General features: G+C 39.0%; 4 protein-coding genes across 4 annotated transcripts; 2 read left to right on the forward strand and 2 right to left on the reverse strand.

The window, feature by feature from the left end:
* Positions 1 to 1,894: 1,894 nt before the first annotated feature.
* On the reverse strand, positions 1,895 to 3,309 carry LOC140770621 (protein SCARECROW-like). Its single transcript, XM_073111875.1, has one exon. It carries the CDS (start codon positions 3,278 to 3,280, stop codon positions 1,895 to 1,897), a length of 1,386 nt encoding a protein of 461 aa, XP_072967976.1. The 5' UTR covers positions 3,281 to 3,309.
* Positions 3,310 to 5,718: 2,409 nt separating this feature from the next.
* On the reverse strand, positions 5,719 to 9,086 carry LOC140770308 (ABC transporter I family member 19-like). Its single transcript, XM_073111440.1, has 6 exons — positions 8,875 to 9,086; positions 7,817 to 7,977; positions 7,611 to 7,662; positions 7,073 to 7,209; positions 6,260 to 6,346; positions 5,719 to 6,179 (listed from the first exon to the last, which is right to left on the reverse strand). Exons 1-6 carry the CDS (start codon positions 9,014 to 9,016, stop codon positions 5,892 to 5,894), a joined length of 867 nt encoding a protein of 288 aa, XP_072967541.1. The 5' UTR covers positions 9,017 to 9,086; the 3' UTR covers positions 5,719 to 5,891.
* A 4,936-nt stretch (positions 9,087 to 14,022) lies between these two features.
* Positions 14,023 to 17,907, forward strand: LOC140770417 (uncharacterized). Its single transcript, XM_073111607.1, has 2 exons — positions 14,023 to 15,805; positions 17,234 to 17,907. The coding sequence occupies exons 1-2, from the start codon at positions 14,237 to 14,239 to the stop codon at positions 17,618 to 17,620; spliced, it is 1,956 nt and encodes a 651-aa protein (XP_072967708.1). The 5' UTR covers positions 14,023 to 14,236; the 3' UTR covers positions 17,621 to 17,907.
* A 655-nt stretch (positions 17,908 to 18,562) lies between these two features.
* LOC140770337 (uncharacterized) lies at positions 18,563 to 21,813 on the forward strand. The gene is made up of 3 exons (XM_073111487.1): positions 18,563 to 19,914; positions 20,052 to 20,321; positions 21,235 to 21,813. The coding sequence occupies exons 1-3, from the start codon at positions 18,697 to 18,699 to the stop codon at positions 21,541 to 21,543; spliced, it is 1,797 nt and encodes a 598-aa protein (XP_072967588.1). The 5' UTR covers positions 18,563 to 18,696; the 3' UTR covers positions 21,544 to 21,813.

Raw genomic sequence — 21,813 nt, forward strand, 5'->3', positions numbered from 1 at the left:
TCAGTAATAACAAATATGGATCATTTGCTGCCCACATGCCACAATACACTCTTTTGTAATTACTCTCACTTTAAGAATGGAACTCCACTTCCAAGATGCCCGAGCCTTCAGTCTTGCACTCTAGAAGGATTGGTTATAAAAATAACTCCCCTTCATAAGCATAGCTCATTCTAAACTGGGATCCTTGATTAGCCTCCATGCAAACTTTATAACCAATGCTTAGTTCACTAATTCAAGGCGTTGAATGCCAATGTCGCCAACCTCCTTCGACTTGCAAATCTTCTTCCAACTTTTCAGATAAATATGCTTTCTCTAATTAGTGAATCCCCACTAGAAGTTCTTTATGAGGCGATTAAGCTTTGCAAGGAGCTCTTTAGAGTAGATGAACAACGTCATGAAGTAGATGGGAATCGAACTCAAAATATATCTTATCAAAACTAGTCTCCCCGCATGTGAAAGCAAGTTTGCCATCCACAAATCAAGCTTTTGCTGGAGTTTTTCAGCCACAAAGGCATGGGCTTTCAATTTTAATCAAGGAACAATAAGATGATTGCCCAAGTATTTCTCCTCCTCTTAAGCAGTCTAACTCAGAAGGCTGCGATCACAATATTGTTCTTGCCTGCTCAAGACATTTGCTGAAATAAATTATTGATTTATTGAAGTTGATTGCCTGCCTAAAAATACGACAACACATGCCAATAATTACCTTTAGAGTGAAGACCTCTCTAACTGTAAATCTGCCGAAGAGGAGCTAGTCGTCGGCGAATATCAAATGAGTTAGGGGAGGGTTACTTTTTATAGCCTTGACATCTTCGCTTTTCATTTTGGTTCTTTTTTCAGCAAGTGTATTGCAATTGTTGAGACAAAAGCATCTAGTTTGGACAAAAGATACTTATATCATATTCCCAACATGTTATGTACATAAGTTTTTTTTAACATACCACGTTCTCAATAATTGCAGTTCATTCGATCGTTATTTCGACCGATCGTTTTGATCAATATCTAAAAGTGTATCTTAGTTATGTGTATAATCAATTAAAGTTATACATAAGTAATATAGTGTATTTTGGAAGACAACTTGCCATAATATATTTGCACTAATAAACTCCAATTTGACAATTTTTTTGACAAAGCATCACTCCGAAACAAAACTTTAATATAATACATCTTCTAAATGACATAAGGCATGACACAAACTAGATTATTATACCGACACACGCATATGACATAAACTAAAACCATAGAAAATGTAAAAGTGAGTTAATTCAATTTAATATAAAAAAAGTAATTACACAACTAAATTAAACTTGGAGTCAGTACAAAATAATTTCAATAGTAAATCTAAATTAGCTAAAAGTGGAACATATAATAATTCATTCAAAGGTATCTCTTTTATAACCAACCAATATGAAAACGCAACCCTCTAGATTTTAAAAGAAAACTAAAGATTGCAATTATAAAAAAAATAGAATCATAAAAAAGGATCCAAAAGACAACTTAAAGTGATGCAGAAATTATTTACTCTGAAGAAACTGTATGACAAGTCTCTTTTTGATCAACATCTCACATATAGCTTGACTCCTGAATCAGTGATTTATATAAAAAAGAATACAAATTCTTTCATGCTTAGCAATTTTCTTAACTAATTTTAATTTTATATTAAAAATTATTGTTCCGGTTAGTATTTTTTAAGTCAACGAATATTGTATTTAAATTTCAAGTTAAATTGGACATACGATAAATAAAAAAAAAGTGGGAGACTTAAAATAATGAAAAACTCGATAATTAGTTGCCATTTCATTTCTTTATAAATAGTTTATAAAGTGTTCATAAGCATACCAATATATATATATATATATATGTTATTTCTAGATGTATAAATACCATTAAACAATCATGAATTTGGCGATCTTGCCATCCACTTAGATGCGTTGTACAACCCCGTCCCCTTCCACCCAAGCCTAAGGCTCCCATCCACTTCCATCTCCACACCGTAGCCCAATCCGGGCTGGAACATGTTAACAATAAGCTGCGCCTGCGCCATAGCGTTCCCACTCATCCCCACCTGCACGAACCCTCTTCGCGCCATTGCCGCCCTCCAACTCCCGAACTTCTCCTCCCCGCTCCTCGCCGGCCCGCCGATCGCTAAGATGTTCTCGATCTCCCTTAACATGATCCCATGCTCGACTCCGTACCGACTCGAGTCGTCCACGCCCAAGCACGCACCCAACGAGTCGAACACGGCCGAGTAGTAGTGCAGCGCGGCCGCGAACCGATCCAAGAACGGCCCCCGATGCGTTACCTCTTGTTCTACCAACGTAACTACTCTCGGGGCCAAGAACTCTAACACCCTCATCGTGTTCGAATCGTCTCCGGTCGCATCATAGAGCGTGTGCCGCAGCCAGTGCACGGCGACGGCCTCGCCTCTCCTGGTCGGCGTGACCGTCGACGGGTCGGTAACATCGCCCGGTCGCTTCGCGACCGGTCGGAACTCGAACGGCAGCCGCAGACGCCTCGCGAAGCTGGAGAGCCGCCTCCCCGTGTCGTCGAGCGCGGACGCCGATGCGCCGAAACCGGTCATGGTCACGTGCGGCGGGCCGCCGGGCCGGGTGGATAGGATGTGGAAGAGCGCTGGCCACTGGAGGCCTTGCATGATGTCTAAGTCTACGATGTGGACTCGTTGTTCTTGGTGGAAGGATTCTAAGATGGCTTGGTTGGAGGTGAAGTGCGAGAACTTGACGAAGGGGGAGACGTTGTTGAAGGATTGGAAGGCAGAGAGGATGCTCTTGTGGATGACCAAAGGAGTGCAAATGCCTAGCCAGGAGTTTATAACCCTGGAAATCATTGCTTTGGTGAAGTAAGCTACTACTCTCTCAGCAGAGGAGGGTGCATAAGGTGAGGCTACTTGGGTTAGCTCAAGGAGGATTCTATTGGCATCACTGAGGTTGTCTGCTGAGATAGCCACTGCACACTCTAACAGCAGTGTGATCATGCTCATGCCATGCTCATCTGTTGTTGTGGCTAAGGTGGTGCTGGCTTTGTAGTGATCTCTTCTTTGAGACTTTCGGGGTCGGAAATCCTCCGGTGGGCCTGCAAAGTTGTCGGTCGTCGACGGTGCTCTGCCGTCATCATTGACGGAGATCAAGTTTTCGGAGAGATAGGCGCCTCCGACCGGGTAATGATCATCAAGTAGTTGCAGTGGTGTGTCGAAGTCCAAGTGATCATTGAGTTGGATCAAGCCAAGAGCAGCATGGGACTGGGAGTGATCTCCTTGCATCATGGTGTTCGATGCATGAAAGGGGAAGAGGGTACAAGTATATAGCAGCTTACTGCTCGAATACTTTGTCAATTAAATCGGGAGTTAAATAGACAGAAATAATAACTCGTACAACCTTGATTCAGTTTGGCCGGCATAGAAATAGACAACAAGTATAAAGATAAATGGGTTGAAGACAAAACACGAAGTCATCCTGGTAGTGATGGCTTCGATTAAAGACTGGGATTTCCCTCAAAGGAGGGGGAGTTGGGGGGGATTTGCCCAGTTTTACTTGGTCAATTCAACTGTTTTTACTTAATCAAGCAACAACAACGAAATTAAAAAACAAAAAAAGATAGATGTTACGGTGTTGTTTGTTAAATTATACGGTTAATTAAACAGACTCTTACACTATAGGCATTTTTTACATCTCTCTTTATGATTTTTAACAAAAAAAAAGTCAAACTGATCAGCTTATTCAAATTTTTTTCTCTCTTCTTTTCTCTAAAATTAGGGTAAAATAGCCCCTAAAGGATCTAAAATTAATCTTATGAGATTTTACATTATTGAAGGAGTTGTTGTGTGATGAAAAATAAGTGAGAAAATCTGTGAAAATGGGCAATAGTTAAGAGAATCTAAGAGATCTAAGTATAATTATCTCTAAATATTATTAAAGAGTAATGCCACAATTCTTGTCGTAGACTAAATTCAAAGTTATATCCCCAGAAATGGCACATATGATTGTATTCATCCACATTGCATGCAAAACCAAGCACGTGGAGATCAAAAGCATGGCAGCTCAAGAAGGATACCTGAAGAAACTTAGTAAACATCGCCAGTGAATGAGCCAGCCTTCCATCTGGGAGACAACCTCAAGGGTTTCTGGTATATAAAATAGGCCTCCAAGTCCTATTGGCTTTCTTGGTCATCTCTTAGGCCAAGGGTAATTGGAAACCCTAATCGTCTTAATTTACTCATTAGACTAAGTTTACGTCCCAAGTTCTGTTGGATCTTATTAATGGCCCTATGAATTGAGTATAATCAAACTTGATTTTAAGTAAGGTTCAAATTTACCTACTTTGAATTTGAACCAAGCCTGAATTGGATCAAATTTTAATGTGATATCTAATTCAAGCTCTCTGGTGTTATATATCTTGTGCATAAAGCTGTCAAAATATCTGAACCGGCTCAATACGGCTCGATAAAACTCAAAATTATATATGTATAAGTAATACTTCATATATTATTTTTCATATTATATTGTATTTTTGTTATGTTCTAAAATTTGCTTAAGTGAATTGTTATATACTATGATCTTATAAAGTTTAGTTCTATTCTAATCCTATCATATTTTTTTTCTAAATACATGAAGAGTTCTATTAGTTTATATTTTTCTAATGTTTATATTTTATAGTTGAATTAGACATTATTTTAAGCATAATATATTAATTTAAGCCTAAATTAAGCTTGATCAAGCTCGAAAGCTTGAAATTAGGTTTAAATTAACTAAGGCTTGAAATTGATTATTGATCGGCTCATTTTATTTCAAACTCCGATTGTTTAGGCTCAAACTTAACTCAAACTTAAAATTAATTTAAAATTAGCTCGAATTAAAATGATATTAATGCAAGTTTGATCAGCTAAGCTCAATTAAGCTCCGCTCAATTATGCCTCTACTTGTGATCAGAGTTAGGCTCAAATAAGCACGGCTTGATTACACCCGTACTTGTCCTAGGCTCCCCTACTTATGGTCAGAGTTAGACTCGATCAAGCTCGGCTTGATTGCACCCCTACTTGTGATCAAAGTTAGGCTCGATCAAGCTCCGCTAAATTACGCCCCTACTTGTATCTGTTATAATCTTGCAGCTTGATTACTTTGACAGCCTTAGCATCTCAGAGGCTTTTACGTAACGTCCTACGCATATAGAAGGATAATACGTCATAAAAAATTCTAATGGTTGACTAAACGTCTGTGTGACAAACCTAATATTAGCATTCAGAGCATCTAGCGATGAATATATTACTTTGTGATCAGTAAAATGTGACATCAGATCTTACTCATCAAAGTTTTAAAAAATATTTAAGTAGCAGCAGTAAAGAAACCTACAAGGCTACAAGTCGGCCTCACAAAGGGGCTTTCTTGCATATTGACATATGTAAGCCAATTAATGCGTACACGACTGCTTGACTTGGTAGCATTGTCGCGGAGTGGATTGCTTTTACTACAATGACATCTAAGAAAGAGTATATGAAAGAATGAGTTCCCTGTAGGTTGATCACTAAGCATGCAACAAATGAAAACGATGTGTTCTGGTATCAAGTTGCCATCATAAGTGAAACATCTGACAGTGAAAGATCATCTAGGATAGCCTCTAACAGAAGATGAAAAAGATTTTAGTCACACAGGCTAATAGATACTTGGCATGCCCCTGTAGTGGGCTCTCTACCATCTCAACGCTATAAACAATAAAAGGCTTTTACTCTTATTATCATTATTGGCAAATAAATGGAATACAATTTAAGACGTTTATTAGGAGTAGAGTCATACACAGAAAGAAGAAATTTATAGTTGGAACACTTAGAATATCGAGTTATGGACAACCTCGAAACAACATATAAAATAGTTACGGAGTAATCAACGATAGTAGGCCATATGTCGGGATGATCTAAATGGAGATGAGCCAAATGGGGAGGTACCAGTGGATTTGATGGAAGAGGGAACTGACTCTTTTCTTGGAAGTTTGGTCTCAGATCGGAGCCATGACTCGACGACTGAGAGCAGGTTGTTGGCACTTTTTAGCTCGTGTACGTCGGACAGTTTTGCAGACCTTTTCAACTCACCATCTTGGATATAAGCCACATCAGTGGCCCATGTCTCCAATCCGTCAAATATATGAGTGGCATACACTATGGTAGCTCCTCTCTGCAATAAAACTACAGCGGTTAGAAAATTGGAAAATCTCGGACAATAATTCAAAAATTTGCAAATGATCCAAAATTTACCTCTTCACATTCTTCCTTGAAGAACTCAAGCAGATCCATTCTTGTGACAACATCTAGATCTACTGTAATTTCGTCAAGCAATAGAACCTGCATTCCTTCCAGAGGTTCAGAAGTGCATATATAATGGAATATATTCTTCACAAGTAAAAGATTGATCACAGTCATGCTTAATTAACTAATCCTCAAAAACATATGCCAGTTACGAATTTCCATAGATTTCAAAAAATCAATAAAAGCTACAGGATATAACTTTACACCACACAGCAGAAATGCTCCCACATCCTGAACTGACACTACATTCTCCATAGACTAAAAAAACGGAATACACAATCCAAGCTCTTTATGTACAGGTATAGAAAAACTGACAGGTCGTATATCTATGGAAACTTATATATATATATATATATATTTGTTCTCTTTTGCAGCTCTCATCATGTTAAGAAGACAATACTTCTAGATAATCTGCACTAGACAAAAATAGATAATAGATGACAGAACAGGTAAGAATAATAGAAAGTTGGTAGTTCATAAATATTGACTTCTAGGTACTTTAAACCTACTCCACTTATCCACCAAGAAATTAAGAGAGGTAAAATATCTGAGCAACACCATTGCTATCAAAGCTGGATCTTAATTCTAAATCTTCCATGAATTTGGTTCCCTTGTTACCTTGTTCTTACTTTGCGTCATGTCCATGGATTAATTATAAGATTGAGAATGCAGTTTCTAAGAAATATATACTTAAAGTTGTAGGCAAAACTCTGGATCAACGATATGCTACTGACGTCTGAACCACCAGCAAAAATATTTTACCTTGTACAGATGAAGAAGACCCATGCAAATTTGGACACGACGACGCTGCCCATCAGAAACTTTATGCATACGCCAGTTCAGATCGATATCAAGCAGATCAATCAGCTTTTCTCTCCTAACTGGATCGATCCCTTCAACTGCACATAATTCAAAGCACAAGATCATTCGAGTTTCTAATCTCATGCAAGCCTTACATTTGTTTCAATTATAAGAGTTTACCTAGGAGAAATACAAAACTAAATTCTAAACCTGTTAAAGGAACGTATTATTATACAAATTCAGCATGAACTCATGAAGATTTTAACAAAGATAAACAAAGAACAAGAGCAAATCAATATTAAGAGGTGACAACCAACACATGAAGCTGAGGCAATTGACACTGAACCACCAAAATTACGGGACATATTAGAAGGCCTAAACTTCTCTCTGATAGTTCTATCAATAAAAATTAACTTATAAACATAGAAGATGTATTCTCAATATAGAGTACTACATAACAACTAGGAGCAAAACGAGCATTTTTGTGTCATTAGCATACCTCCGAAAATCATGTGCTCTGCAGAGAAGTCACCTTGCAGAGGAACATCTCCCTGACAAAAATTTAAGCATAAGACAGATTATTGCAATAATAACATATTAATATAGATTATTTATCACATATGCATCATATTCTGCCAATTAACATTTCTGTTCAGATTATACATCATACTTTGACTGAGAAATCGAGTGTTTCAGAAAACTCACAGCAGAACCAATGGTTCTACTCCAAGAACCTCCTAGGTAGGCAAGGTCACCATTACAGACAAGTTGTGTGTCATGAAAAGCAGAGCCATTAAGAACTCGCACAACATCTCTTCCTCCGACCATGTGTTTCCCAGCTAGAATCTTTAGCAACGTGGTCTTGCCTGCAGCAGACGAGTGGTACATAGTTTAGATGTGCAGCATCAATCTATTTTATGTTGCTATATCAAAATAATGAGATGCACATCATCCAGATGCCTAAAATTTCCTTTTCTCATCAAAATGTCTTTAGATTACCTTAAAACCAGGCCAGCAATTAGTTCAAATTATGCATATATCACAAGGCAAAAGCAACTTTTGAGGCAAGGCCTTGCCAGATCGCTGGTACCTTCTTTTACTTGTATGCTCATTTAGAAGGAACAAATGAAGAAAATAACTAATCCATGTTTAACACATTCTTTTGCAATTCACATTTTAAAAAAATCTTATGGAATAATGGATTCCATTCAGATAAATGCATCTGTTAGAACTCTACTGGTCTCTCTCTTAAGAAGCTCTATAATAATAAATCCTATTACATCTCCTTATCTCATTCCGCAATCAGATCTGCAATTAGGTCTCTCCCAACTAACGATGATTTCTCTACTGTAATTATGTTGCGGTGAACATCACCTATACTCCTTCACTGCTGCAACATTTCGACTTAATGCCAGACAATCATTTCTATGAAAAATGTACCACAAATTATCAAGAAAGTCTACTCTTTTAGAACTTCAACAACCATTCGAAAGTTATAGATTACATTGTGTACTTATAAATTAGAAGAAAAAGGTAAAGAGGCCAGCATACAACAGGACAATCCATAGCATAGAATCCTACAGAGCTAATGGCTCCCCAAATCTATTCGAAGCAAATTATTCAAAATTAGATATGCCAAAAGAAGCTGCGTCCACCAACTACGGAGATCCTCGGCTCGATTAACAACATAACGGTATCGATCCAACTTATTGGAAACCAAAAATAGAACGGACTAGGGTTTCAAAAGACGAGATTGGTAGTACCGGATCCATTGGCGCCGACGAGGAGGCACCGAGAGCCCGGAGCTATTTCGAGGCTGAACTTCGCGAACAGCGGCGGTTGCCCGTCGTACGCGAAGTGGAGGCCCGACACCTCGATCCCCGTCGTCTTCCATCCCTCCACCATCCTTTCTCTCTCTCTCTCTCTCTCTCTCTCTCTCTCTCTCTCTCTCTCTCGCTCGCTCTCCTCGTTGCTTTATTGCGAATAGAAGACCGACTCTGATGGAAATGATGAGGAAGCTATCGAGGTGGCTATCTGAGAGCCGAGCATTACACTCGCCGGCTTCGCGCTGCTAAGTCATTCTTTTTACAAACCAAACCCCGTGAGATCGTTTAATTTTTCTCAGGCACAAGTGATCTAATTTTCCTTAGAAAAATTCATTTTAGGTCACAATTTTTTACATATATCTCTAAACCTTTTTACTATCCATATACAATATATAAAATTAAAAATTATTCATATATATGAATTCTTTTTTAGGTTAAAAGTTTTCTTAGATCACAGCTCGAGGTAAAAAATAAATTTAAAAAAAATGTATGTATATATATATAGCGATAATTTAGGAGGCTAAGTGAAATAAATTTTTAAGTTTATAAGTTATAGAAACGCATTTGTAATAGTTATCAATATAAGTTATTTTAGTATTTAGTTGTATATTACTATAATTTATAATAATTATATTTGATGTGATATAGAGTTAAAATGATAGTTTTATTAAAAGATAATACTTTGAAAAGTAGTTATAATATATTTTATAATTGATGAATAAGGAGAAGAGAGGGAAGGTGATTGAATTAGTTGTAACTAAAGTGATGTATTTTTAAGGATAAAATAATAATTGATAAATATAAAATATTAGATGAAAAATGAGATGAGAGAAAAAGTATCGTCACAGCGGTATAGATTTAAATGGTTATTTACTTACTATACCAGTATAAAAAGAAGTTTATACTAACATAAACATATTTTTACAAATAATAATTCCTAGTGATTGAAGCACCACCCAATCATCTAGTATATCCGCTCTACGTCGACCCTACTCTGCTAGGGTTTGGCGTAGAGATTTTATTCCTCCCCTCCTAAAGGGTTCTCTCTTGCCATGCCAGCGAGGTTTCTTTTTTCCTCCCCTAGCCATGAGCTAGGAGAGGGAGGACTGCTTCTTCCTTATTTTTCCTTTTCTTTCTCCCTTACATTGTAAGAAGTCTCTTTCACTACTAGTCATAGCCACCATTTCTCCTTCCTTTTGACGTCGCCGCACACCATCCGCCACTGCCTCCCCTCCTCTCTCACTTCCACAATGTTATAGCTGCAATTGCAATCAATCTTCCACACCCTTGTCCCATAAACTCTTGCCAATGCCACTCCACTTCGCTTCCCTTATTGGGCTTGGCCTCTTGACGCTCCTCTTCGTTGCCCCTCATCGCATTTGCCATCCTCCTTCTACTCCCTCCCTTGCTGGAACTAGGTTTGGATGTCGTCCCCCCACTAGATCTGAGTTCGCTGTCTCCCCTCTTGTCATTGGATCTGTTGTCGCTGTCGCTCCTTATAGTCGCACCTCATCGCTGTTGCAGCATATCTTCTCCTCACCAAATCTATGCCTACGGAGTTTGGATGTTGTTTGGTTTTTTTTTCTTTTTTTTTTCAATTCATGTCTCGAGTGGGTGATCTTCCACTGCCTCCATAGATTCTTTTCATGACTAAGTTTTGGACTGCTAGATGGACGGAACCTGCAGTTGTTACGCTAACAATACTGAACATGAGAAGCTCTTTGCTCCCGAGAATCTTTCAGGCTATTTTTCACTTTATTATTATGTTTGTGCCCTCGGGCTTGATCCTTTGAATTAAATTATAGTGATGTTTAGTGTAAGTCAAATATGAAACTTGTGTCAAGTAGCTATTGCTTTACTTTTATTTTTTTAATTGGTATGAAGTCTTTGTAATCCTTCAAAGTAAATGAATTATCTAAACCTACGGGCTTTCCTTTTTTTAAAAAAAATATCCCAGTGATTGTAATACAAAAACTAGTAATAGAATTATAAATCAAAGTCTGACACAATCATTTTCCTTTTTTTTAGACCCCCCCAATTGACCAATTCAAACAAATTTCTCTTAAATTTGTAGGCCCCACCGTTTATTCTATTTTATGTATTATTAGTCGGTTTTAGGTAGTTAGCTAGTGGTGATTGAAGAGTCCACGTGTCCTAATTTTATATAAAATGGGGTTCACCCAACTAAATATTTTAGTCTTATTATCCGAGTCCACGTAACTATAAAGACTTTAGCCCTATAAGGTGGGGTCCATAATTTATTCAAACCAAACCACATTGAGTAGTGGAATGACTTCCAAACTAGTTTAATTATGCTCATCACTTTATCTTACATAAGAAAGTTTTATCAAATTAAATTATTATAATATTTAATTATAAATCAGTGTAATAATAATATTTGATGTGCTATGAAAGATAATAAAATTTAAAATATTTTAGCAAATGATTAAAATAGCTTATATAGTGGATAGATGAGAAGAGGTGAGGAGGGAGAGAGAATAGGAGATAATTGATTAATATGATGTCATTTCAAAGAAAGAATAGTAATTAAATTTTATTGATAAATATAATGGTGGATGGAGGATAAGGTGAGAGGAATAAGAATTAGTAAACTAGTATTGTGATAAACTATTGTTTGGATATAGAAATGATATAGATTTTATTGTACTTAAATAAACTTATGCTTATTCCACAATAAAAATAAAGATCTATAAATGAGTAGGTATATTTTTTTAACTCTCATGTCTAGTCTTTGCATATCAATAGGAAATGGCAACTCTTCAACAATCAAGAACATCATCAGCAACAATCAAATGCTTAATGAGATTTTAATATGTAATTACTAATTTACATATTTAAATAAGTTAGATTTAAATTCTTATTAAATTACTTAATGATTGGTCATAGGGGTGTAATTAGATCCAAATTATCTATTACCGAATTTGCTTCGGATCCGATTAACTCAGGATTGGATCTTAATTTTTTCTAACTCATATAATCCAACTCATTTTTTTCTAATTCATATAATCAAAAGCTCCTCGGCTTAAACTCTAAATGAGTTGAGCCGAGCTAGGGCCCTCAACTTGAATAGGCTCGATATATTATATTATATGTGAGATGATATATATATATAAATTTTATAAATTATATGTAGTATAATTGGTTAAGATTGTTTGATTTGATCAATCCAATTTGGGATTCCTAGCATACTCTATTTATTTGCTATCTTAATCTTTAGGCATTAAGTCCCATATAAAAAAATCAATAAGATGTATGTGCTATTATAACTATCCTTGGATAAGACTAACATAGTCGTTAGGTTTTCTTGATTGAGCCAGCTCTATGTCTGACCTGACCAGAGCTTGTATTGTTAAGTTCATCTTACACTAAGCTAAGACGAGTCAAGCCTAGCTTGCTCAGACTCAACTCGTTTACATCCCCTAAACACAGGAGGATAAAATATAATTTCCTCTTATTTTTTATGTAAGTGATCTAATAACTTGCTTCGCACCCAAAAAATCATCTTTCAATCACCATATGCACTAATAGTGTTTGTTTGGACCGATTTTTTTTTTACTAAATTTTAATTCTAACCGCTACGAGGAATTGAATATAATCATATTTTTTCCTATGAGGAATTTAATATGTACATATTAAATTAATAGATTTAAGTCATATTAAAAATAAAAAATAATAATTAAAAATAATATTAGAATTTATACATTAGTATTTATTTTAAGAGTGGGTACTAAAAATTATATTAGAAAAAAAAAGAATAATTTTTATACATTATTACCGAACTAGATTAGGGATTCTTAAACCAATTCTAAGAACACCCTCTAAACTCAAAGCAAATAAGAGGTTAGGGCATAAAACCACATGCATGTAGTAAAGGGCTTCTTTATTATGTAATCAGCAATAACTTAATAAATGACCTCAAAGCTAAGTGCAAGCGAAGCAGAGGGAACCAAACAGCAACTTGGCAAGTGAGTTGGGAGCACTGTCAACCCACAGAGATCTCTCTGCAAAAGAAGCTCCACCATGCTTGGCTTTGTAAGCTTTTTTTAATGCAGTAAGAGGTAGAAAAGGCTCAACTTTAACAAGCAAGGCCACATGAGCTGCGTGGAGAATAAAGTGTTAACGTTGGGCTCTCATGTGATTGAGGGAGACACAATGAGTAAAAGGGCTAAACATTAGATGGAGGTCACATGATAATAAAGTTTTGTAGTTTGCTATCATACATTATTAACCAACTCTTAACTTTTATACAAGCTAGGTAGATCATGTACATATGGAAAAATATATTCAGGCATCGTTCATTTTAAAAAGAATTTCTTTTCTTATTTATTCAAATTACATCTTATAACACATACTAATTAGAGAGAATTCAATATTTATTGGTAAGCTTTCCTTTTGCCTTCGAATGGATTTTCAGTATTGCTAAAAGAATTAAGGTCGAGCAGCACTAGTGGAGACCGAGAAGCGGATCTCAGCTAAGTATTATGGAGGAGGCAATCCAGCCAGGTCGAGAACAAAGCAGTTCAAAAAAGAAGATCTTTCCGAAGACGACTCTATGTTCCACGAACCTACTTGAACATCACAAGTGATAACCTATCGACTACTTTATATCAATTTTTTAAAAGTATTTATAGTAGTTTTATTAAAAAATTATTTTATTTTCTTTGTTTTATATCATATAAAAAATATTTATTACGCTCTTATTCAAGAATACAACTGAATATATCAACGATTGTTTTTAAGATAAAAATCTTATTTTGTGAATAACAAGCAAAAATAACTATCTACCTTACAAAGTAAATTAGAGCCTATCTTCTTATAGTTTACAGATTTTAAATTTAAATAGTAATTTGGATGGAAAATAGCAATTGTAATTTGGTCTGAATTAGGAGGTTAATTATATAAGCCTAAAATATGGCTAAATCATACGGGGGTAAAAATGTCATTTCCTTTATTTTAAGTAAAGCCATAAGTCAGTTATTAACCTACCTACCCACACTAAGAATGGCAAACTAGTGATTTATCGTAAATTATAACTGTCCCTCTTCATCTGAAATTTAGATTTAGTACGTAGAAACCTTCGACAGTTCCTCGTCTCTCTCGTGAGTCGTGTCACCTTCAATGGCGTAAAATATCGAAGGATATCGACGTCCCATCTCTTCTCCGAGTCGCAGCCATGGTTTCTCTCAGTCACCACCACCCCATCCCGAGGTTTTCTGTGCAAATTTAGAATCCCTCCCTCCCATTGTGTTAACTATTTCATCGATGAGTTCAACTCTATATGAAGGCAAGGTTTAAGCAAGTAGAAGGTAGAGAGAGAGAGAGCTCTCCCATGGAGATGGAAGACGTCTCCATCTCCATCTCCAAGTACTCCCACAGCCCGGCCCACCTCGCCGTCCTCCTCCGCGACCACGCCTCCCTCCGCTGCATTGTCTCCTCCCTTCCCCCTCTCCCAAAAGCCGGAGAGGTTACCACCGAGGAGGAATCCCTTGCCGGCGAGCTTACCGCCGACGCCGTATCTGCTCTCATTGACCGCCGTGACGTCCCCCACCGCGAGACCCCTCTCCAGCTCGCCATCCGCCTCCGCGATCCGGTCGCCGCCGAGATCCTCGTCTCAGCCGGCGCCGACTGGTCGCTGCAGAATGATCGCGGGTGGTCGGCGCTGCAAGAAGCCGTGTGCGCTCGCGAGGAGGCCATCGCCTCGACCATCGCCCGCCATTACCAGCCCTTCGCCTGGGCGAAATGGCGCCGCCGCCTTCCTCGCATCGTCGCCTCCATTGCGCGGATCAAAGACTTTTACATGGAGATCTCCTTCCTCTTCGAGAGCTCCGTCATCCCCTTCATCACCCGCATCGCCCCCTCGGACACCTACCGGATCTGGAAGCGCGGCGCCGATCTCCGAGCCGACATGACCCTCGCCGGCTTCGACGGCTTCCGGATCCAGCGCGCCGACCAGACCATCCTCTTCCTCGGCGAGGGCAAATCGATCGAAGAATCCGGCCGGGAGTTGCCGCCGGGATCGCTAATTGTCCTCAACCACAAGAAGAAGGAGATCGCCGACGCGCTCGAAGGGGCCGGGACGCAGCCGACGGAGGAGGAGGTGGCGCACGAAGTCGCCTTGATGTCGAAGACTAACATGTACCGGCCGGGGATCGACGTTACCCAAGCGGGGCTCGTTCCGCACTTGAATTGGCGGCGGCAGGAGAGGACGGAGATGGTCGGGGATTGGAATACCAAGGTGTACGACATGCTCAATGTGATGGTGAGCGTGAAGTCGAGGAGGGTTCCCGGGGCGGCGGTGGAGAAGGAGGAATTGGCGAGGAATGGCGACGAATTAGATGAGGTGTTGACGGCCGAGGAGAGGATGCAACTGGAATCGGCGCTCCGGATGGATAATCCCGAAAGTTTGGATGAATGCAATGGCAATGGCAACGGCGAAGGATTTGAGAGAGCTCAGAGTTGCGAATCCAATAGCGTTGCCAAAGAGAAGAAGAGCTGGTTTGGTTGGAACAGTAAGAGGAATTCCAAGAACGGCGAAGGACATGAAAAAGATCACAGATCTGAGCTCGGAGAGGATGATTTAGGGGATGCGAGAAAGGAAAAGGAGAAGGGTGATAAGAAGGAGAAGAAGAAGAAGAAGAAGAGCACATTGTCAGGAGAACAACAAAATAAGCATGAGAGTGAGTACAAGAAAGGATTGAAGCCAGTGTTGTGGTTGACACCAGATTTCCCTTTGAAGACAGAGGAGCTGCTTCCTTTGCTTGATGTCCTGGCAAACAAAGTCAAGGCAGTGAGGAGGCTCAGGGAGATGTTGACAACCAAGCTGCCTCATGGCACATTCCCTGTAAAGGTACCAATTTTATCTATCCTATTTGCACTTTGGCTTCCTTAATCAGTTTCATTATGCCCTTCAAGATGAGTCCTTGTTACTTATTTATTTACCTTTTATCGTGGGCTTAAGTAATGTTATTGTGCCATGCCTGGCTGTTAGCAGTCATAATTCTCTTCTGAAAATGATAGGGGGAAAAATTATTTTGTTCCTATTTTGCGGTCTTAATTAGAATGTTTGCGTTGGTTTATTAGGAGGTGTTTATATCCTTTCATTTTGATATTCTTTAGGTTTGCTAATAGTGATTGAAGAGATTTTCTTCTTTGGATGCTTGCTTTCAATGAAAATTGAAAATATCATTGTCACTAACGTTGTTTATTTGGAGTCATGACGATTTAAGAAAGGCACATTATATTTGTTTTGGAGTTGCGTAATGAATTGTTTATCCAATTCCTTGGTATGCTACTTGCATTATTTTCATCCTCTTTACTTCCCAGGATACTCCTGCATTGCTGCTTAGCTTTCGTAAATTTCTGCATACATCTGGTTGGCCTATATCTGAGGCAGCAAATGGATCAAACTTTGAAATTTTCTCTTTTTTCCAAGGGAAAATTATTAACATCACTACATCAGCAACTCGCAAAACCTTCCTGGGATATGTGATCCACCCGCAATGCGGAACAGGGTACTAGTCAGGACACCCACCCACACAGTCTCCTACTGGTCTGCGAGAAGCTCAGTTTGAGCTTGTTTTGGTCCTAAAGCAAGTCTTTTACAAGATATAGTTTTATTCTTATCTCGATCTCAGGAATGGAAGAATGAAATTTGTGAGTAGGTTCTCCTTAATAATGAAAGGAGCTGATCTTGAGCACCTATTTTAGAGCCTCATCTTGATTTGGATTTGATATGCCATGCATTGTTTGCCAGGAAGGGAATACCCGCTGGATCTCTGTGATCTATGCCAGAGATTACACGGCATAGATCAACCAAGTAATCAAATTTTTTGTTTCATTTCCTTATTTCCATTGTTACCTTGTTTCTTCCTTTGTCTGCTTACTGTCCATTTATTGGGTTAGTATAAAGATTATATAACATTGATGACTATGTTATCCCTTTCTTTTCTCTGACTAATTGGAACAATTTGGTCTTAAAATAAAATAAGATGACTGTAGACCTAGTCTAGTTCATACCCATAAACGGTCATGTCTCTTTACAGTTAGTTCTAAGCGACCTCAATCCACAAAGAAGATAGAAGCTGATTCTCATGCAACTGTGTAGTTTATTACTAACTTCAACAGTCTACTAAGTTCTTTCCTTTGTTCTTCTTCATAATGTTTATTTTATTGGCTTGTTGTGAAACAAAATCTTAAAATCAAAGTTATTCAGAACTGAAAACTTCCTTTTTACTGAGCATCTTACTGAATCATTATCTTTTTTTATCAATTTCAGATAGCTATCCCTATTGTTCCTACAATTCGGGTCCTCATCACTTTCACAAAATTCGAAGAGCTACAACCATCAGAAGAATTCGCTACTCCAGTTTCCAGTCCAACACATTTTCAGGAGATCAAAGCAAAAGAAACAGATGCATCTGTATCAGGTTCATGGTACTCGTGGGTGAGGGGAAGTCATGAAGTACAGTCTAATGACAGCGAAGATCGAAGCTGGAAAAACGATATCGATCCTTTTCATATACCTTCTGACTACACTTGGGTCGATGCCAATGAGAAGAAGCGTCGAATGAAGTCCAAGAAGGCAAAGAGCAAGCGTGGAATGAGTAAGAAGCAAACTTCCAAAATTTCAGAAGACCATCAACTGTTGGATGGCTTTGAATGATAAGTAGCAGTTTAGGTGGCCAGATGTTATTCATCATGATGTTGCTACTATTTACTGCTTTCCATCCATTTGAATTTCTTTTGAAACGGAAATCATCGTCAATCGCCTCTTATTTGTTAATTCATTTGTTTTGTTTTGTTTTGTTTGTATGCATATATACATATCAGTTGTTTCTAGTTTTCTTCTACAGAGTATATTTCCCAACCAATGTCTGCCTCCAATTTAGTCAGAAAATGGAGGCAAAAGTAATACTAGTTGGAGAAATGTCCATTTCCTATCATTCACTCCTTCTGGTTTATGAACTAAATCCTTTTATCATTTTCTGCTAATATTAACAGATTTATGCTGTCGAGCTTTGTTCTTCTCATTTTTCAAAGCATATACACATTTTTTGAATAACAATTAATTTTAGTTATATGACCAGAGATATTGGAGTTAATATCTAACATTCTTTCAGTTGTCTAATATTTTATATATTGGAGAGTATTAATTTTTTTTATCCACTCTCTTATTAGCTTATGATTTTATGATTACATAAGAAAATATAGTTGAATTCGCCCTTATGATTAGACTGAAATTTAGAAACTGTATATGAATTTTTATTTTCGCCACCTTATAATTTGACCAAAAAATATGCAAGTGAGAGTATACCATTTTATAATAACACCAATCATTGGAATTGAAATGTTTTTCTAAGTTTTTATAATAGCATGATTGTATTATTAGAAATTAACAATATTTATTTTTATATTAGATATACATATATATATTTTTATAATAAAATGAGCATAATTTACATAAATAATTCGCATAAATACCTAATTTTATTGTTAAGAAGAAGATTCCGTAAGTTTTCAAACTTCTCGGCGGCAAGCGTGGAATTTCCAAAGGAGAAGAAAATGTAAAGAAATGAATAATAAAAAATTAAAAAAAAATAAACGAAGCTAACCGGGACAAGCCAGGTGCCAACTCCATCGTAATCACTCGGTCACTCTTTCTCTCGTAGCTAATGAATTTGATCGCCTAAGAACGATAGTCGTAGCACTTACGAGAGAAGAAGGGACGACGAAGAAGAGATGCAGGACGTCTCTATCTCCGTCTCCGATTACTCCCACAGCCCTGCCCACCTCGCCGTGTTCCTCCGAGACCACACCTTCCTCCGCCGGATCGTCTCTTCCCTCCCTGCTCTCCCAAAAGCTGGCGAGGTCACCACCGAGGACGACTCCCTCGCCGGAGAGCTCACCGCCGACGCCGTCTCGGCCGTCATCGACCGCCGTGACGTCCCCCTCCGCGAGACCCCCCTCCACCTCGCCGTCCGCCTCCGCGACCCGGTGGCCGCCGAGATACTCGTCTCCGCTGGCGCAGACTGGTCGCTGCGGAATGATCGGGGCTGGTCGGCGCTTCAGGAAGCCACGTGCGGTCACGTGGACGCGATTGCGGCAATCATAGTTCGCCACTATCAGCCGCTCGCGTGGGCCAAGTGGTGCCGCCGCCTCCCCCGTATCGTCTCCTCCCTCGCCCGCATCAGAGACTTCTACATGGAGGCGTCTTTTCGCTTCGAGAGCTCCCTCCTGCCCTTCGTCACCCGCATCGCCCCCTCAGACACCTGCCGCATATGGAAGCGCGGCGCCGATATCCGAGCCGACACGAACCTCGCCGGCCTAGACGGGCTCCGCATCCAGCGATCCGACCGGACCTTCCTCTTCCTCGGCGGAGGCAAAGAAATCAAAGAATTCGGCAGGCGATTGCCGCCGGGTTCGCTCCTCGTCCTCGACCACAAGGAGAAGCAGGTCTGGGACGCGCTCGAGGGAGCCGGGGCGGAACCGACGGAGGAGGAGGTGGCTCACGAGGTTGCCTCGATGTCTCGATCCAGGCTGTTCCGGGGCAAGGTCGACGCTTCCGACGCGGAGCTGACTCCCCATTCGAATTGGCGGCGGCAGGAGACTACGGAGATGGTCGGGGGTTGGAAGACGAAGGTGTTTGATATGCATCGTGTGATGCTCGTCGTGAGGTCGAGAAGGGTCCCCGGGGCGCCTATCACCAAAGAGGATCTCTTCGGCGCGGACAATGGACTCGATGCTGAGTTTGTGAAGGATGATTCGAGGGATACGAGAAAGGGGGAGGAGGAAGTCAAGAAAGAATTGAAGCCCGTGTTGTGGTTGACTCCAGATTTCCCTTTGAAGATAGAGGAGTTGCTTCCCATGGTTGATGTCATAGCAAAGAAAGTAAAAGCTGTGTGGAGGCTGTGGGAGGTTTTGACGACCAAGCTGCCACAAGGTGAATTCTCCTTCAAGGTACCTGTTTTTGTTCTTCTAGCGCTATGATTTCGCTAAACTTCCATTATTAATGTCCTGCTTTCGATCAAGAATGCTTATTGTGCCATGTACAAACTGTTTCTATATCTTCATACTAATTTGCTTCTCTAATTAAGATTGCGAAGGATGATTCTGAGAATACGAGAATCGGGAACGAAAAGGGAAAGAAGAAGAAGAAGAAGAAGGCGTCACAAGGCAAACATAATAAGGATGAAAGTGAGTACAAGAAAGGGCTGAAGCCAGTTTTATGGTTGACATCAGATTTCCCTTTGAAGACAGATGAGCTGCTTCCTTTGCTTGATGTCCTAGCAGACAAAGTCAAGGTTGTGAGGAGGCTCAGGGATGTTTTGGCAAACAAGCTACCCCAAGGCACATTTCCTGTCAAGGTACTTAAGGATTTGTTATACTGGCACTAGATTTTCAATAATTATTTTGATTATGGGCTTATTTTCTGATCAACGTATGCCCATCTTTCTTTTGATCAAGAACCAAGTTTCCTTGCTTATTATGCCTTGTTTAACAGTGGTAGTTTTCTTATAAAATGGTTAGGCCTAATATATTTAGTTGTTAACTTTGCAGTCCTCATTGGTATATTGCTGACTTCTTGTTTCTTAGGAACTCATAGTCATCTCTACGTTAATTTGTTTTCAAAATCCTTTTGACTTTTATTCTGATCATTGCCATTTTCTTTTCTAATTAAGATCATACGTGAAATGGCACTTGGTATGAATCTCTCAGCAATGTTTGGCACAGAGATCCCTGGGTAGTACTCTGATGCATTCGGTTCGCTAAATTCACATCATAGTTCTACTTGTATCTACAAATCTCTGTGTTCGATTCTCCATGAATTTTTGATCTAATCTATACAAATTCTCCTGGACTTGTTGATTGACCATTCTCTCTTATTTTTCAGTTTTATTCTTATGTTCTATGCATCTATTCTTCTTCTTCCTTTTGCTTCCTTTTCTGTTTCTATGGACAAAAGCTATTGAATCAAGACTATTTGGTCCTAGATAATATAAATGATAGTATTAGTATCTACACAAATTGGTTTTTGATTCTGGCTGGTCTTAGATTCGCGCTATCCAAAGTTTCTCTTTGGACTTCATACATCATAAATGATTTCATTCTCCTCTGTAGTCTGTCTTGCTGAATTCAACAGTCTACAGAACTAAATTTCCCATATCTTTTAATTTCCCTTTTCTTCTTATGTTGGTTCTTGGTCTGACTTCTTTATTGGGTTGTTTTAAATCCTAAGGGATGAGAATTTAACTGAATTGTTTGTGTTATGAATTTCAGATAGCTATCCCTATAGTTCCTACAATTAGAGCCCTACTTACTATCACAAAATTCGAAGAGCGACAACCATCAAATGAATTCGCCACCGCAGTCTCCAGTCAGACACATTTCAAGGAAAGCAAACGAGACACAGATGTGTACGATACCGATCCTTTTCATATACCTTCTGACTATACTTGGGTCGACGGCGATGAGAAGAAGCGCGAAATGAAAGCCAAGAAGGCCAAAAACAAGCATGGACATAGTAGAAAGCAGTCGTCAAAGAGTTCAGAAGGCCAGCAACTCTTGGATGTTTTTACGAGCAAGTGAAAGAATGCTACATCTGAATGCATGCAGATCTTAGGTAGCGAAGAGGTTATTCATTGTTGATACTAATTTATACGAGTGATTCCATCCATTTCCCTTGTATATGTTTGAATACATCAGTTGTAAATACATAGTTTTCTTTACCCAAATACTGTTTGAAACTTCGAATGCAAACATTTATTAGAGAGTGTGCTCCACTTCTCGGAACCTGCACTCTTCTTATTGGCAAGTGAAGACGAGGTTTTGTTCTCCATGATGGTGGTGAGAATTGTA

The sequence above is a fragment of the Typha angustifolia genome, chromosome 11, assembly GCF_048772165.1.
Source record: "Typha angustifolia cultivar Huaian chromosome 11, ASM4877216v1, whole genome shotgun sequence".
Classification (NCBI taxonomy): domain Eukaryota; kingdom Viridiplantae; phylum Streptophyta; class Magnoliopsida; order Poales; family Typhaceae; genus Typha; species Typha angustifolia.

Excerpts from the sequence above, each read along its gene's own strand:
- LOC140770621 (XM_073111875.1), bottom strand. The coding sequence starts at position 3,280 with ATGATGCAAGGAGATCACTCCCAGTCCCATGCTGCTCTTGGCTTGATC.
- LOC140770308 (XM_073111440.1), bottom strand. The coding sequence starts at position 9,016 with ATGGTGGAGGGATGGAAGACGACGGGGATCGAGGTGTCGGGCCTCCAC. Across the intron at positions 7,978-8,874 it reads CGTCGGCGCCAATGGATCCG|GCAAGACCACGTTGCTAAAG; the intron begins GTACTACCAATC and ends CGTCTGCTGCAG. Across the intron at positions 7,210-7,610 it reads AGAGCACATGATTTTCGGAG|TTGAAGGGATCGATCCAGTT; the intron begins GTATGCTAATGA and ends AATTATGTGCAG.
- LOC140770417 (XM_073111607.1), top strand. The coding sequence starts at position 14,237 with ATGAAGGCAAGGTTTAAGCAAGTAGAAGGTAGAGAGAGAGAGAGCTCT. Across the intron at positions 15,806-17,233 it reads ATGGCACATTCCCTGTAAAG|ATAGCTATCCCTATTGTTCC; the intron begins GTACCAATTTTA and ends TATCAATTTCAG.
- LOC140770337 (XM_073111487.1), top strand. The coding sequence starts at position 18,697 with ATGCAGGACGTCTCTATCTCCGTCTCCGATTACTCCCACAGCCCTGCC. Across the intron at positions 19,915-20,051 it reads AAGGTGAATTCTCCTTCAAG|ATTGCGAAGGATGATTCTGA; the intron begins GTACCTGTTTTT and ends TCTCTAATTAAG. Across the intron at positions 20,322-21,234 it reads AAGGCACATTTCCTGTCAAG|ATAGCTATCCCTATAGTTCC; the intron begins GTACTTAAGGAT and ends TATGAATTTCAG.